Source organism: Taudactylus pleione, unplaced genomic scaffold, assembly GCF_031769625.1.
Source record: "Taudactylus pleione unplaced genomic scaffold, aTauple2 ptg000321l, whole genome shotgun sequence".
Taxonomy (NCBI): domain Eukaryota; kingdom Metazoa; phylum Chordata; class Amphibia; order Anura; family Myobatrachidae; genus Taudactylus; species Taudactylus pleione.
Window position 1 is genome coordinate 3,203,566 of NW_028284722.1, and position 18,678 is coordinate 3,222,243.

Here is an 18,678-nt window from a genome sequence, read left to right on the forward strand (position 1 = left end):
GTTTTTTTTTTACTACAGTTCATTTTTCAAAATAAATTTATAAGAAATTATAGCTCTTCTTAAGGTCAAACAAAATAAAAACAAATTCTTCAAAAAAAACAAACTGTGTGAAGATAAATAACAATGTGTCTTAAAGAGCCAGTGCTAAAAGGTCATGTGATTAATTCAAGTTAAGTCTATGTAGAACCATGATTGTTTCATTATAAAGTTCAAGAATGTCTGATTATGTTGTGCTGTTAAAAACAACTTTGATAAAACAGAGAGAGGAAAAGAGGGGAAAAATAAAAAAAGATGTAAAATAATAATATCTATAAAATATAATTTTTAGTATATTGGTGTCAAGAGGAGAATACAGTGACTTTGAAATAGGGATGATTGATTAGGTGTTTTTGCCAGGAGCTTCAATGACCAACAAAGCTGAATTCAGTTATGTTCAACAAATGATGTCTGCATGAAACTCTGAGGGGAAAAACATCACCAACCAAAATAAATAGCGTCAGGAAGCACACACTTTCAGAATGGAGAAATCTGGGCATAGTCTGAAGTGTGAGACACAACAGGTAAACATCAGCAGAACTTGTGACTGCAAATTTCAACCTAAGGTGCATGCATGCAGCCAGTCTAAGCAAAAACAATGCAACACTAATTCCACAGAACATGATATCATTGCTGGATTGTCATGTAAACACCACTCATCTCTCTTGGCAATGGATGTTAAACAGTTAATGATTGAAAAAACATATGCAATGGACTACCACACAGTAAAAGAAGGTAATATTTTCAGATAAACAACTTTGATCATGTTCCTGGCAAACAGATAAGTGGGACCTATCTAAAGAACTCTACAACCTTGAGTATCCATTTTGAACAGGGAAGGATGGTGTTGGTCCAATAATTTTGAACTAATTTTGCTGTCATGGTTTGGGTGCAGTCTAGAAGTCAAGGTCAATGGTAATAGCTCTGTAATGGTACTGAGTAATCATCTTAACAACCATTGCTTTCCTGATGAGAGAGGTGTCTTCTACAATGATAATAAGTCCACCCACAGTGCACATGGTGCAGCCCAATATGAACATAACAGTATGCAGTCAGGATGCCGACAGTCTAAATGCCGACCATCGGCATCCCGACTGTCTAATCCCGTCAAGGGTCTAATGACAGTTGTCGAAATCCCGACACCTGTCATTTTACTTATGCCAGAAGTGCGACGCTCGGCATCCCTATCGAAGGTAAACTGGGCACGGACAGCCATCGTGGGGGAAAGAGTTAGGTTAGGGGCTCCCGGGGGGGGGAGGACATAGGGTTATGCAACCCCCTGAAGGGTTAGAGTTAGGCTAGGGGAAGGGGGTTAGGGTTAGGCACCCCCTGGGGGAAGTTAGGGATAGGCACCTCCCCGGGAGACTTAGGTTTAGGCTGCATGGAAGGGGGGGTTAGGTTTTGGCACTTAGAAGGGGGTTAGGGTCAGGCACCCCTAAGGGAGGGTTAGGGTTAGGGGGGCTTAGTTTAGTCAGTACATCTTAGGTGCTGTTGGAATCTCCACTGGTGCCGGTCCACTGGCGTCGGGATTTGATCCGCCACACATGCGTCCGGCGGTAAATCATACCGATCCCAACAAAACATATTACCCACATGTCATGGTTATATCAGACACCAGATCTGAACCCAACCAAGCATTCATGGGATATTTTGGAATGATGTCTGAAGCAACAATTTCCATCACCATCTACCAGCAATCAGTTGAGTGGATGAACATTGCTGCTTACATCAAGCACAGTTACGGACACGAACAGATGCAATGTCACAGTGAATATAGGCAATACTGTCCACATACAGTATGGTGTTATCACACAGAATGCTGAGTTGATGTTGTCTATAAAATAACAGAAGGTCTTCCGGGAAAATGTAAAGTGAAGCAAAATACAGAAAAGGCAATACTTATCTAACAAAAATGCATCTTAAGCTGAGACCTTTTAAATAAGTTAAAAACTTGGAATATACATTATTTTCTAAAATGCTTTAAGAAAAAACTAAATAGCATAACCTAAGAAATGAATAGGAAAACAACTGATTCATTTGCAACTACACATTAACGAGTCTTGGTAAGTTTTACTGCATACATATTTGGTTTTCTATCATTTCCACTGTTCATGTCAACATGAATTCCTAAATCTTGTCTAAAGGTAAACTTCTTAGATTAATAAAACAATAAAATCAGTCAATTTATTGTGCTAAGAATTTGCCTAGAAAAAACAAAATCAGGTTATTCATGATTAGCTCTTAAAGTAGGTACAGTATCATGCCCAAAAATCAGGATATTTGGAAGTGTACTATCCTACACTATATGAGTTTAGAGTGTAAATGAATTGTATTATGATCATGTATAGTGGTCAGGTCATGTTGGGGGTGTAGTGTCCTATGTCTGTATAGAGTGTAACAGAACTGTACTATGATCATGTCCAGTGGTCATATCATGTTGGGGTGTAGTGTCCTATGTCTGTATAGAGTGTAACAGAACTGTATTATGATCATGTACAGTGGTCAGATCATGTTGGGGTTGTAGTGTCCTATATCTGTATAGTGTGTAACAGATGTGTATTATGATCATGTCCAGTGGTCAGATCATGTTGGGGTGTAGTGTCTTATGTCTGTATAGAGTGTAACAGAACTGTATTATGATCATGTCCAGTGGTCAAATCATGTTGGGGTGTAGTGTCCTATGTCTGTATAGAGTGCAATATAATTATATTACAGTCATGTACAGTGATCAGGTCAAGTTGGGGGTGTAGTGACCTATGTCTATATAGGATATAATAGAATTGTATTTTAGTCATGTCCAGTCCTCAGGTCATGTTGAGGTGTAGTGTCCTATGTCTGTATATAGTGTAAAAGAATTGTATTATGATCATGTCCAGTGGACAGGTCATGTTGGGGGTGTAGTTTCCTATGTCTGTATAGAGTGTAATATAATTGCATTGTGATCAAGTCCAGTGATCAGGTCATGTTGGGAGTATTGTGCTTTATGTCTGTATAAAGAGTAAAAGCATTGTATTACAATCATGACCAGTGGTAAGGTCATGTTAACAGTGTAGTGTCCTATGTCTGCACAGAAGTCCTGATTCAGAGCCGGACGCTCTGAAAGAGCGCTCGCTCTGAATCAGGGCGGTTTTTTTTTTTGGAGCTGCCTCCTGGCCGCTCGCATAGCTGTGGGTGACCTCCCACAGCTATTGTGAGCGGCCAGGATGATGATCGTGATGGTCAAGACCATCGCGACCATCGGGCTTGGTTCGAGACCCTTGTGGTAGGGTTTCGTGGCCGCAAGCCCCAGAGAGCTTCTGGCTCTAATAGAACCGAGAGCTCTCCCACTGACATCACTGGTGATGTCAGTGGGGCTGCCCACAAACGGCAGGCATTTGCATGGGAACGCCTCCCCCATGCCATGCCTCCAAAATGGTGCGAGCTGTTAATCAAAATCGTCAGCCGCCCCCTTTTGGTGCGAGACCCGGAGCGGAGCGCCCATCGCTAGCCGTGTCTCGCACATGGGCATGTTGGAGCCAGCTCCGGCATGCGCAATGGCCAAACATCGACCCGCTCGCAAGCGCATAGCGCTTGCGAGTGGGTCCGAATCAGGCCCAGAGTGTGCTATAATGGTACTGTGATCATGTCCAGTGTTCAGATCATGTTAGTGGTATAGTGTCCTTTGTCTGCAATGAGTGTAGTAATAATCATGCACAATGGTCAGGTCTTGTTGGGGGTGTAGTGTCCTATGTCTGTATAGAGCGTAATAGATGTGTATTATGGTCATGTACAGTGGTCAGGTCATGTTGGGAGTGTAGTGTCCTATGCAAGGGCAGATCTATGGGAGACAATGGAGGCACCTGTCGCCTGGCTCCAGCACTGAAGGAGCACCTCCTCCATTGCCCACAATATATTCACCACACTTAGAGCTGTAACTATGTACCTGGAGTGTACTGTCATGGCCACCCAATATATGGCACTTTTTCCTGGCACCTGAAAAGCCACTATATACTAGCAGAGAGCTCCGTGTCAGCTGCTGGCTCTGTCTATCTATACACTGTCTCCACTCATTGGGTTTGCTGCTTTGCAGCTTCTATTGTCAGTATGACTCACCTGACGTGGGTGGGGGGGCGCACCAAATTATAACTTGCCTCTGTACGTCTATGATGAACTTATGCCACTGGTCCTATGTCTGTATAGAGTGTAATAGATGTGTATTATGATCATGTACAGTGGTCAGGTCATGTTGGGGGTGTAGTGTCCTATGTCTGTATACAGTGTAATAGATGTGTATTATGATCATGTACAATGGTCAGGTCATGTTTGGGGTGTAGTGTCCTATGTCTGTATAGAGTGTAATAGATGTATATTATGGTCATGTACAGTGGTCAGGTCATGTTGGGGAAGTAAATGTAATGGAATTGGAGGCCAACAGCAATGGATCCAAAATGTTATATAAATTATTGTGAATTATCTCAAAGTTCAAGAAAATATAGTGTTTGGGGTTTTTTTATAATGCAAAAGTTGAACATTTTGAGACTTCATCAAAAGGCTCACAGCCAAGTTGCAAACACAAATGTGCTTAACACATCCATCCAAAGCAATCTGGGATATCAGCCAATAAGCAGAGTTAACATTGAAATTATCTATATTAGTTACACATTAATACATGTTTGGAACAGCACCAATATCATTTACTGACCAAATTGGAGACTTACCGTATGAATCATATGTGTCTTCCCCTAGCCCGTGTCCATAATCATAGTAATCTCCTGTGCTGCAAGGTAAGAACAGAACAGTCATACTCAGCATTTATGTAATGTACAGCCACCTTTCATCAAGAATAATCCTAAAGTGTTTGTAATTATTTTCAAATTAACTTGTAACATTCACAAGCATCAACGTAACAGATGGAAATATATATTTTTGCTGCCATTGGGAAAAAATTCAGTCTTAAACCCTTCAGATTTCATGCTGGCAAATCTATTACTATATACAGCAGACAAGAAGAAGCATTTCAAAGCCCAGAATAGCTGGTAGCTTAAAGCATAACAAATGAAAGTTACATACAGTGTGAACTGTACTGTTCTAGGTTTGTATAAAATTGTTTTCCTTATTATGGAACCAATCCAACAAAATAAGGTACCAGAATTATTGCAATTATCAGTTAGTCTGACAAGTAGAAATATCTCTTGACCTTCCCCTCTCATCCCCTCCCTCTCCCCCGCCCCTCTGTTCTCATTCTTTCCCTCCCCCCTCTCTCTCTATCTCTCTCTCTCTCTAACAAACACACTATTTCTATCTCACTCCCTCTCTCTCATCCTCCCCTCCCCCTCTCTCTCTCTCTTTCTCTCCTCCCTCTCTCTATCCCTTATCCCTCTCTCACTCTCTATCCCTTATCCCTCTCTCATACCCCATTTCTCTTTCTTTCACCTCTTCTCTCTCATACATTTCTCTTTATCTCTCACACACACATTCACTCTCCCTCACTCACTTCTCCCTTATTACCCCCTCTCACTGATTTCTCTCTCATTCTCCCCTTTTCTCATCCCCTCTCTCTTTCATCTCCTCTTTCAATCAATCCCCCTTTCTCTCTCTCATATCCCCTTTTCTCTCTTTCATCCCCACTCTCCTCTCCCTCTTATCCTCATTTTCTCTAACTCTCAAATGCCCTCTCTCCCTCATTCCTCTCTCACGCTCTCTCTTCCTCATTCCCCCTCTCTAACTCTCTCTCATTCCCCATCTCTCTCTTATTCCCCCTTTCTCATACCCATCATTTCCTCCCACCCCTTCTGTCAACCCCCTTTCGTATTACCCCTCTCTTATTTATTTCGCTCAGACACACACACACACACCCTCTCACACCCATTCTCTCTCTCTTTCTCTCTCTCTTCTTACATACTGTATATCTATATCATATCTATCTATATAAAATAAAAATTATATTTTTAATGTAACAATAAGCATTAAAGCATGTGACTTTGAAAACTAGCCCCAGAGGTCACTGTTTATTATGACTCACACAGCTACATTGTTGCTGTAAATAACACTTTTGCAGCTGGATTCAGAAAGCCCAGCCAGCATATTAAATGGTTATTTGGTTTGGCTGTATAAAAGTGTTCACAATTTAGCTACTTACATGCAAATCTACACTGGCCCAGATAAGAGCTGAGTAGACTTTTTCCTACCCTTATAGTGCATTTATGTTGCTGGTAATTCTGAATGACAGCATAGTTTTTCCCATCATATTTAGACAAAAATATTTGAATAATTGTACAAACACTGCATAACAAGTTGACACATGACATACTGAATATTGTTTATAAACTGGGATTTATTATTCATGTTACCAAGGAAAATATACAAGATTTTTACAATCTTTGTTTTAAGTGACAAATATATTTTACATCTATTAGTACAGCTATAAAAGCAATGTCACAGTTTTACTTTCATAAGCTCTTGGCATAGAATACACAGTGGATTTAAAAGTAACAATCCGACAACAAACCTCAACGAGCAAATAAGCTCGATAGAAATAACTGACCATGGGCTAGTAGTTCATTATAGTCAATACAAATTTTAACCACAAACACAATATTACGAAGGCATTAAGTGGAAGAAAGGTGGGGGTCCTAAACTATTCCCAAGAAACTGAGACCAGCAATTACTTCTTCCTGTTGACACCAGGCATCTGCAGGGTGTCTGGCAGGCGATGCCCACAGTTCAGCTAATTGATGGTTGGGGTGTTGTATGCTAACAATATATTTTAAAGTGTACGGCACCAATTAAAAAAATAAGCCAGCAAAATCCACCTGTATCATACAAAGGACCTCTTTAAAAATGTGATTAGAAAATCGTAAATTCGACCAACCTTTTATCTTATATTCAGATCAGAAGACACTAAATCACTTCTAGTGAAACTCTTTACAAGAAAATGTTTCACACTTACAACACATAGGTGACAAATGTTTTTAATTTCTAGATTAGCTCCCAATGAACTATATGACCCTCTTTCTAGTAGATCACTTTAATATGCTGGCATTAAAGTGCTACGATCAAACATGTGCAGTATCTAACTGATCTAAAGCATTATATGCTTACTGTATTAAACATGTCTATCCATTACATGCTGAAATATATATTCCACTTTCTTTATGCTCACTTGCCAATTAAAATCTGTATCAGTAGAAATCACATTGCCTTAACAAAGGAGTTGCGATGATGGTGATGCAAAAGTAGATTTATTGTATTTAAAAACGAAAATGTTACAAATGTAATAATAGTAATCATTTCCATGCTGATGGTAGAGGTAAAGCTGTTAAATTCTATATGGGAGAAACGTTCTAGAGGAACAAAAATGCATCTCTTAAAAGGGGAAAGTACCGGCTTGATATGCTTATAGTACTTTTTTTTTTTGGGGGGGGGGGGTTCAGCCGGCCCTCCTATGGCCCCAATCTGCTCTTTTGAATATGAGGAACCAGTGCCTGTTTGGATAGTGAGTGCAGGATGAATGTTGGCTACAGCACCCCACTCACCTCCAGCCCCCCCATCGGCTTTCGCCCAGTGAAATGGCCATAGTTCTGCCACTGCATCCTGAAGTAACTGGTTAGTATTTGTAAACAGCCCTTGTCCTCATCACAATGGAAAGGAATTTAGAGCCGAGGAGCAACCAGAGAATGGTTTCCTATGTAAATGATCAGGCTGAATAACAGATCGTGATAAGCTGAATGTAGAGACCAACAAAGGGACAGAATAAAGACGGAGATAATTGGTAGAAATATAAAAACTATACCGTTTTTTTTTTAGAATTTTAGGTTAAAAAAGATACTTTCCGAAGTCAGAGCTATTCAGCTGTGCAGCACAATTTCTCAAAGGACCAGTAAAGCTTGTATACAAAGTATTTAATTGGATCTGGCTCATTCGTGTAATTACAACCACATAAGTGGCCAACCCAATGAAAATCCATTGGAAGCAATTAGCATCAGATCTATGCTGGATAAACTCGAGGAGACTGTATTATATCATCACACAATCCAGAGACAGATTACAACAGGTACAATATCCAAATGGTTAATGCAATGAGAGATCCTTTTACGGATTCATTTTATTTTTGTTACAACCTTGTAACATAACCTACATCCTGCTCCTGACAGGACTCTTGCCTTGACATGTTAACGCGGCAGCATCTGTCTGGGCTAAGAATGGACGATTAGAAGTATCTCTGTAGCCATTTTACTGCTATTAAGCAGATGGCAAAGCCAAATCCAAATGATGTAGTGCGGATCTCTAGTGAGCTTCATATTTGTATAGCAATTTTTCAAAATATCCAAGATAAATCTTCTAGAGAACATAAAACGTTAAATAGACAAACACTTCTGTTCTGTTACAGAGTTCCATACGGCCTGGATAAAATAGAATGTACAGTAAATCAATCAGAAGTGACCGTACTGCAGACTATGCAGATAATGCCCTGCATAAAATTTAGACGTTAGAACAGATTGATCTGTCTAACACTTGTGTGCTCATTGTTATTTGGTGTTTCAGAAGTGTAAGAGCTTTGTTACAGTTAAATAAACTAATTGGGAACCCAGACTAATCTTGCTGATGTAGAGAAAGCGGTATTGTGCGTTTTGCTACAGTTGCTGAGTGAGGGTCTAATTTGAGAAATGAGGGTAAACAAAAAAAATGGTCAATACCTTCATAATTTTACTTGTATAAAGTCCAAAATACAATAACACTGTGTCAAAGACACCCAGCTCAGTACAGAAGTGTCATAATGTGTGACTCACCTGTACTCAGTGACTATTAGATAGCTATACATTAATTTAATACAGCCCGAAGGCATTCTTACAGCACACATGTAAAGCACAAAATAAATGGCATGGAAGGACAACCCCTATAAATTAACTGTATTTTAATATGAAATAAATCTGTGTAGATAGAGATAGACAGTAGACAGACTAACAACAAATGTTGACAACAATGGGCGCTATATACAGTTCTTACAACAGGAATATGACAATACAAGGAATACTTATCAGTAAATTCTAAATGGTCCAAATCTCCTGCAGTCATGTAAAAAAATACAAGAAAAGAACACAATAGTGTAATACTGTCTTGGCCACAAAAAACACTAATCCACAATAGGTGTAAGCTATGAATATAGTGTTTCACAGAAATGGATAGAGCCGTATCTAGCAAACGTAGAAAGTGCTCCCCTATAAGCTTGGAGATCCAACCACGTGTCTCTCCTTAGAAGTATGGATGCTTACTTTAATGCTTACATGCAAATAGTGCTGGAATCCATCTCTGTACATAGTGACTATGTGAGAATCCATCTGTCCATATGCATTGGCTGTGTGTATAGCACCTTTAACTATATGGTTTATAAAAAATATGTGCTTTGAACTACCTATAGCACATTTAGCTTAATTTATTAGTTATGGTCCTGGGGAACCCTTTTAAACAAGGGGATGCTAGAGATAAAAAGAAACCTTGATGAGCTTTTCCAGCAATATTTGCATGTATTAAAGTAAGCATCCATAATTCTAAGCAGAGACACGTAAAAAGTAAGCATCCATACTTCTAAGCAGAGACACGTAAAGTAAGTATCCATACGTCTAAGCAGAGACACGTAAAGTAAGCATCCATAATTCTAAGCAGAGACACGAAAAAAGTAAGCATCCATACTTCTAAGCAGAGACACGTAAAGTAAGTATCCATACTTCTAAGCAGAGACACGTAAAGTAAGCATCCATACTTCTAAGCAGAGACACGTAAAGTAAGCATCCATACTTCTAAGCAGAGACACGTAAAGTAAGCATCCATACTTCTAAGCAGAGACACGTAAAGTAAGCATCCATACTTCTAAGCAGAGACACGTAAAGTAAGCATCCATACTTCTAAGCAGAGACACGTAAAGTAAGCATCCATACTTCTAAGCTGAGACACGTAAAGTAAGCATCCATACTTCTAAGCAGAGACACGTAAAGTAAGCATCCATACTTCTAAGCAGAGACACGTAAAGTAAGCATCCATACTTCTAAGCAGAGACACGTAAAGTAAGCATCCATACTTCTAAGCAGAGACACGTAAAGTAAGCATCCATACTTCTAAGCAGAGACACGTAAAGTAAGCATCCATACTTCTAAGCAGAGACACGTAAAGTAAGCATCCATACTTCTAAGCAGAGACACGTAAAGTAAGCATTCATACTTCTAAGCAGAGACACGTAAAGTAAGCATTCATACCTCTAAGCAGAGACACGTAAAGTAAGCATCCATACTTCTAAGCAGAGACACGTAAAGTAAGCATCCTTACTTCTAAGCAGAGACACGTGGTTGGATTTCCAAGCTAGAAGGGGAGCACTTCTACGTTTGCTAGATACGGCTCTATCCATTTCTGTGAAACACTATATTCATAGCTTACACCTATTGTGGATTAGTGTTTTTGTGGCAAAGACTGTATTACAGTATTGTGTTCTTTTCTTGTAATTTTTTTTACATGATTGCGGGATATTTGGACTATTTATATCGCACAATCAAGAATATACTTCTAATTTTTCTTTTAATTTTCATTTTCCTGTTGTAACAACTCTATATAGCGCCTATTGTTGTCAACATTTGTTGTTATTACGTTTGTTTTGTGTTAGGTGACTCTTGCTTTTTTGACATTGTGCAGCTTGATACTGTTTGCACATAAGAGGTAGGTCATTGTTTTCATATAAGCTTTAATAGCTAGCTGTGATAGAAAGCGGAGATAGATAGATAGATAGATAGATAGATAGATAGATAGATAGAAAAAAAATACAAGATGGTATTTTCCACAAGTTGTGGCATCCCTGACTCCCCGTGATTATGCACCAAAAGTTTATGCACCTTAATATTTGGTAGGATCACGCTGCTAGCAAAGAGACATAAAGATAGGTGCTAATCATTTTCTGAAATTGGCAGATATTCCCTTTAATTTCTTGTAAAACCAGAAGCAAATTACCCATTATGACCAATGTTCTCTAACAGTCTATAGTATTTTGCCCCTTTTTGTTATTTGTACTCTACTGTACCTAAAGAGGTTTTTTTTATTGTAATGGAACTTTCTATTTTTAGACTGTGGAGATAAACATGTCTTTATTTACAATTTAGCAAAGAAAACTAGAAAAAATGCACAATCATGACTCAATTGCTGCAACCACAAAAACAGATGCTATTACCTAGACTTTTAGATACAGTATGTGTATTTATTAATTATATACTGTAGTCTACTGATAAGTGTCACAATATTTTTAAATTATATTTTGATAGTCACTATAATGTCTGTGTAATATTTTTTGTTTTGTAATTTATGCCCACCTGAAGAGGGTGAATAAGGGTGGATGTTCTAATGCAGAAGTAGTACAGAAAGGCCATGTTGGAGGAATTAAGAACACATGGAGACTTTCGACCAGCTGCATACATATAGTATCTGAGGAAACCTTATTATTTACGATTGGTCAGGGCAGGTGCAAATACACTGATAACGATGACTGTAGCCAGCAATAGTGAACAGCTTGTGAATGTACAGCTGATTTCATCACTTCTGTTGCATATAATATTCATTTATGTGCATATTTTGGTCATTTTTTTCTCTTTTTCCATACAATAGATGAGGCGTTGTTTCTGTTGCATTAGGAAGGTTTTTAAGTTTTAATGACCAAGAGCAAACTTGTATTTCACAAGCAAATCAAATTGGTAAACATGGGTTTATGCTTGGCATACTGTAATTCAGTGCCTATGCTAACCAGTAACAATTTTTTAACATGCATTGCTCAGTATATGGGGTGAAAATACACTACTCTTACATGAAATCTTTGGCCCATTTTGTGACCATCTCTGCATTAGGTCCTAGGGGCTCAATTTGGAGAGATTGAGGTGGAAAGGTAATGAACTAATTCCTTTTTGTTTTGTTTTTTAGTAAAAAAGGAAAAACCAACCTGGTTTTGCCTTTAAAAAAAAATGCAACACTAAACCACACTACAAAATCATTGTTCATTATATTTCACTTTAGCCTTAATGGGCACAAGTCTATTACAACTTCTATGGAAGTCTCGGTTAGGTCACAGAGAGTTCCAGTGGAATCATCTATTATTGATATATATTCCATCTATCTAAAATCTTGGTCGAGATGGGCAGAGTGCAGTCTGCAAAAATAAACATACATACCGTAACCTCAATTCATGCATTTTTAAAATGCACCCCTATGGGACTGCATATTCAAATGAATTATATAGAGACTAATTACTGTACTCTAAATTTACAGGTGGTGTAGGCCGCTGTGGCAATTCAATCCTGTCACATTGCCAGCATCACCTGCAGATTTCCTGTATTTGAACTGATCTCTAATACTCTCAGGGGTTTATGTATCAAGCAGAAGGAGAAGTTGCCCATAGCAACCAATCAGCTTTGCAGTAGCATTTATCAAGTACAGTCTATAAGATAATAGGTAGGAGCTGATTGGTTGCTATGAACAAATTCTCAATCAATCTAATATCTATACTCCAATCACACATATTTGTAACCATAATATGCTCTGTGATTATTACAGTATTTTTCTTTTGAATCCAGCATGAGCCACTGCTAATGAGAATGATGTAACAGTGTAGCCGTAGATCGGTAAGGTGAGAATGTGTTTCCTTACTCTCAACAGTTTTTTCTTCCTTGCTCCAATGAATGTCACAGTTCAATTGCTCAGAAATGTCCCAGGAGCACCAAAACTATAAGGGGAACTGCTCAGAAAGCAGGTTGGAATATGTTCTCATTATGCTAATGATCCTGTATGCTAGCAAAGAAACAGTTATTGAAAACAAATACATCCATACTTAAAACTGCACCGTCAACAGGAATAAAATGTGCCAGTCCAGCACGCCTTACCTCTGTACTTGTGAATTATAGTTGTTATCGTAAGAATCATAACTTTGCTCATCATATGCGGTTCCGTAACCATCATCATAATCCTGCGGCAAACAAAAAAAAAAGTAAAAACAGTTTTAGACATTAAAGCCATGATTATAGAGTATGTAAAATATAACTGCTGTCCCTTCTGCTCCCTATGGATGAGTTACATAAAATTGGTTATATAAAGCAGTTTTTCCATTTCCTCCTATTACATTGAACAAATCCCTTTATAATTATTATCATTATTATTAACCTTGATTTGTTGATCTTACAGCAAAAACACACAGCCTATATTTTGTTTGAGGGGACCTAGGGCAATCATAGGAAGCCCACCCGAACAGCCCTAGCACTTTGTTCTAGTCATTATTAGATGTACTTTATATAAAACTCACTGAGTGATATTTTTTTCTCCCATGAACTATCTGTTTGAACTTAGTTTTGTGCTTACTTGCTTACTTTGTTGAGCTCCTCTCCTCACTTGGCCACTGAGAATGCACATTCCCCGTATTACTCTCCCATCCTGCCCGCTTCACTAGGAAGTGAGTGGGATGGGCCCGGGGACTACACAAAAGAAGCGGGAGTCTCACTGACCTTCCAGGGGAATCGGTATGTTATACTGCCGGACATCAGCCCGGCAGATGAAATACCGACGCCGGAAGGCCGGCATATGGAGATCCCAACAGGATAAGTATAAAGGCTATTCCTAACCCTCCCCCCCTCTAACCCTATCCCTCCTTTAGGGGTGCCTATCCCTAACCTTCCCCTCCTCCTAGTGCCTAACCCTGATCTCCCCCCAGGGGTGCCTAAACCTAACCCCCCTCCTCACACCCTAAACCTAGCCCTCCCCAGGGGGTGCCTGACCCTAACCTCCCTAACCCTAGCCTAACCCTCCTGGGAGGATGCCTAACCCTAAGTCCCCCCCCGCGACTATCTGCTCATGACACCCAGCTTACCTATGATTGGTAAGTCGGGCGTCTGGATATTGGCATGGGGCTTATTAAAGGCGTCGGTATTTAGATGCCTATCAATAGTCCCATGCCGGGATTTCACTGTTGGGAAGCAGGTGGTCGGCATTTCGACTGCCGGCTTCCTGACTACATACCCCTTCCAGGACAGTAGGTAAGCATGCTCTTGTGTGTTACTGTAATTTCCATTTAAAGCGCTTTGGGTATGCAAGTGTCTATTGACCTTCACCCATGTGCATGTTCATGCAAATGCCAGTACAAACTCCTTCCATTGTTGACATCTGTGCAGATGACTGTGCAAAGACTGAGATGCCCACTTTTAGCGCCCATGCAGTAATATCGATTGGTTTGTCCTTATACACCACCATCAGTAGCACAATATACATTTGCAACAGCCCTGTGGCAGGTGAAGGTTCTATGTCTGACAGTGGCCTCCTATGCATGTGGTGGTGTACCCATAAACCCCCCATTTTTGCATGCACTAGTAGCCACCCCCAGTCACCGCACAGAAACGCCTATCATTTGGTTGGAGATTTTTGCCAATGGAAAGATGCAAATAATCGCTAAACTACATGAACATCGACATTGGGTGCGACTCAGTATTAGTCCCCTAATAAACAACAATAATAATAATTTTCAGACAAGGAGATTGTGTTTAGCTATAGCCTTTTACACCCATATCTGACACACACTTATGTGGGTCTTGTCTTATTATTACCATGACCCTAGTAATACTGTAATTGATTTAAAAAATAAATAAAGGTAATTTTTTTATGAGCTTCAAATTTTTTATACCGACAATGCATTTTTATGTACTCCTACTTTTTAGGCCAAGTGCATTATAAGGTACACGTTGAGCTAATCTCTTTGGAAACACTTTTAAAAAATCTTGGTACTTGTTTAGAGTTAAAGTAGAGGTAAGTGGCTTTGATAAAGTCCCAGAATTGTGGAACGAAACGCATCAGTGGACTGTTTTTTGGACCCATTGAAATATCCATTTCTATTAAGCATCGGGTACAATATCAGCACACTGGCCGTCAGCCGGAGTAGAGGTTAGGATCGAGACACGGCCAGACCAATACTAACATCATCTAATCATCAAGGAGCCGCTTTATTCTTGTCTCTCCGGTTACATGAACCTCCTCTGCTGCCCATTTCAGCTTCTCACCTGCTCGGATGTGAACTAAGCATTTTGTAAGTTTATTTCTCATGACATTGTCTGCCAGGATACGTGGTCATAAGTAGCTTATCACGGCTTTACAACAACACACTCTAATCCTGGTGAGATCAAAGGGGGTCATTCAGACCCGCTCGCGAGCAGCAGTACGCTTGCAAGCGGGTCGATGTTCCCCACTGTGCATGCGCACGATGGAGGGAGCTCCGTCGTGCGCATGCGCGAGACCCGGGGAGCGACGGGCTTTCCATCGCTCCGGGTCTCGCACCAAAGGGGGCGTGCTGTCGATGTTGATTGACAGCACGCCCCCTTTGGTGGGCGTGCCGGGGGCATGCCTGCCAGACTGAGGCATTCCCATGGGAACGCCTACCGTCTGAAGCCGGCCCCACTGACATCACTAGTGATGTCAGAGGGAGTGATTTTGGCCCTGATAGAGCCAAAATCACTCCAGGGCTTGTGGCAGGGAGACCCTACCGCAGGGTCTCCATCGCAAGTCCGATGGTCGCGATGGTCAAGACCATCGCAACCATCTTTTTGGCTACTCGCATATGCTGTGGGTGGTCACCCACAGCTATACGAGCGGCCAGGAGGCCGCTCCATTTTCATGGAGGAGGGCCCTGTTTCAGAGCGAGCGCTCTGGTCAGAGCGTCCGGCGCTCAATCAGGCCCAAAGACCATTAAACACAGATGCGGATATTTATGGATTGATATATGTGTTTTTTTTTCTCTATTTTTTGGATCCACCTCCTCCCGCGATCTTTTATTCTGATATCCAATAGTATAGCAATATTTTGTTACATCATGTTTATCAATTTTATAGATTAATTATTCTACTGTATGTGATTGTTTTCTATTCATTGACCAGTCAAGTGAGTTCATTATAGTAAAAATAATTTCATATTATTAATTTTGTGTCAGTAATGATTTGTTCATATTGATTCTCTTGGGAATTTTATTTTTCTTAGTGCAGACATAGACAATTTTCTATAAGTGGCAAAATGAAGCTATGCTGCAGGGAAGTAAATTATAAAATGTGTGTCAGAATGAAGAATTGGGGCAGTAAACTCATGCTAGCTCAATGCTAAGGGGCCGATGTATCAGGCCATTTTTGCAGACTTCGGTGTCCCCCTTACAGTATTAAGAGGCTTCAGCAGCTGATTTAAGATATATTTTGTGGCCTCCTCTATTCGTGATCACCACAGCAGTCCCCGTAGAAGCCTATGGACACTGAGACCCCCTCCTAGAACAATCCTGCAAATTAACCTTTTCCACCCATTTATCTCATTGAACCCTTGTGTTGTCACTCCAATGCTCAGCCTATTTTGACATGTTATGGGTGATCACATTCCAATACATAGATTAGTAAAAAATAAAGTTTATGTTTTACCCCCACAAATTATACCTTGTGGAGTTTGTTTGTTTATTGAGACAGAAAATAAAATCTACCCAAAATGGATTAAAAAATTAGTTTTTCTATTGATAATGTGATTGTGTTTAACTAGGGAAATAGAACACTAGATCTAGCCTGATTCGCAAAAGTAATACAGCACCACTTGCTGGAGGATTATTACAGTATATGAAATGACTAGTAATCCTGATGATAGCAGTAGAAGTGTTATAAGGTACAGTCCATCTATTAAGTTTGACTCAGGATTGACTCAGGGGCATCTATAGAGAGGAGGAGACCCGTGTCCATTCCCCGTACGGGGCCCCTCCTCTCTTCCTGGCTGCCGGCAGCCGATTGATGCGGCTGGCCAGCCACTGGAGCATTAGTAGACTGTGGGCAGTAGAGTGTGCCCAGTGTCTACTGCGCATGTGCATGCGCAAAATGCCCGTGGTGGCCATTTTTCTGGCTATTTGTACAGCGCTGACACCCGGCGCGGGACCTCGGAGAGGTACGTTTTAAACAATATGGGAGAAGGTGTGCGGTGCCCAAGTGCACAGCACACACTGCATCCATTATAGATACGCCCCTGGATTGACTACATTAATTATTGTACATTTGATCTTTTTGAGGCACTCTTTTAACCAGCACTATCAATATTAGCATATGTGAATAAGCATTTTTGTGTATTAAGCGGATCTATTGATCCCAAATGGAGTAGCAGTTGTTCTTTATTGGACTGGGGAGTATTTGTTTGGAAGCCTTAGAGTGGGACGCCTGTTACTATCACCACAAACTACATTCCCCTGTACTAATGTGAAATGTGGGCAACACATGTCTCCGTAATGTCATTAAGTCTGGCATTACTGTGTGTCAAACCCCCATGTTTAAAAATGAGATTTGTTTCTTTTCTGCAGAATAGAACCTGCATTACACATAATTAAATTATGTGACACCATGTTACAAGAGAACATTTTAAGGGACATACCTGGAAGCAGCTCAATGCTTAATTCAGGGGTGTACCCGATCTTTCCGCACATCTGCAATGTTTTTAGATCTGCACATGTGCAGAAGCTCAACTGCGCAGATCTGAGGCAGCGATATCGCTCACAGTGCTCCAAAAGCCGTAGGGGTAGCAACATGCAGGGGCATTGAGGGAGGGGGGGTTGAGTCACAATTTACCCGGGCCCGGGTCCGGTGCTGCCCTCCCTCCCTCTGCAGCAGCCCAGCACAGCCCAGCACACAGAGTGTGCTCAGCTGCAGTGGGAGATTGCTCGCGGCTGCTAAGCAGCAGCCACAGCAATCTCCACTGATCGCGCCCTCCCCTGCCTTTGCACCGGGCCCCGTGACCAGGGGCAAAGAGAGCACCACTGGGCCCCAGTAAAGAGGGGGCGTGGAGTAATTGCGGGAGGCGTGGCCACACCACCTTGAAAAAAAAACATACTTTTGCACTGTGAACACCTCAGTTCACAGCACCGCAAAAATGGTATTTTGGTACTTACCGGTAAATCCTTTTCTCTGATTCCACAGGGGACACTGGAGGTGCTTACGCTGGGGTATAGAGGCGTGGATAACTGGAGCTGGCACTTTAAATAATTCAGAAGTGTGAAGCTCCTCCCCCTCTATGCCCCATTAGCCCTCAGTTTAGAAAATGAAGACCGAGAGGAGATGGAGAACAAGCTGAGTAAAAGGGAGAGAACACACAATCAAAACAAAAAACATACTGAACAAACTGTACAGGCAGGCAGAGAGCGCTCAGGTGGGCGTGCAGTGTCCCCTGTGGAATCAGAGAAAAGGATTTACCGGTAAGTACCAAATCCCATTTTCTCTTTCATCTACTAGGGGACACTGGAGGTGCTTATGCTGGGGATGTCCCAAAGTTTTCCCCATGGGCGGGAGCGCTCTGCGGCACCTGCAGAACAAAGCGGCCAAAACTGGATGCTGAAGCAGCAAACGTATCAAATTTGTAAAACCTTACAAACATGTGAACCGAAGACCAAGTAGCCGCATGCCACAATTGTGACGTGGAGGCTCCACTACCGGCCGTCCATGACGCCCCCACAGAACATGTGGAATGAACCGAATGGACGAAGGAGGCCGACGGTCCGCCTAAACATAAGCCTGATAAATAGTCAGCCGGGTCCAACATGCCAAAGTCTGCTTAGACGCTGGCCAACCCCTCCGAACTGCATCATAGAGGACAAAAAGCGAC

The 18,678-nt window shown here is 41.0% G+C and overlaps 1 protein-coding gene across 3 annotated transcripts in view; it reads right to left on the bottom strand.

The window, feature by feature from the left end:
• KHDRBS3 (KH RNA binding domain containing, signal transduction associated 3) overlaps nt 1-18,678 on the bottom strand; it is a 120,978-nt gene that overhangs the window by 23,303 nt on the left and 78,997 nt on the right. For all 3 annotated transcript variants that reach the window (XR_015869421.1, XR_015869420.1, XM_088443004.1), the window contains 2 exons: nt 12,921-13,003; nt 4,734-4,792 (listed from right to left, as the gene is read on the bottom strand). Coding sequence is in view for 1 of the 3 variants with exons in the window: in XM_088443004.1 (XP_088299130.1) it covers nt 4,734-4,792; nt 12,921-13,003 (142 nt within the window). In the remaining 2 variants the exon portion in view is untranslated. The remainder of the gene's footprint in view (nt 1-4,733; nt 4,793-12,920; nt 13,004-18,678) is intronic.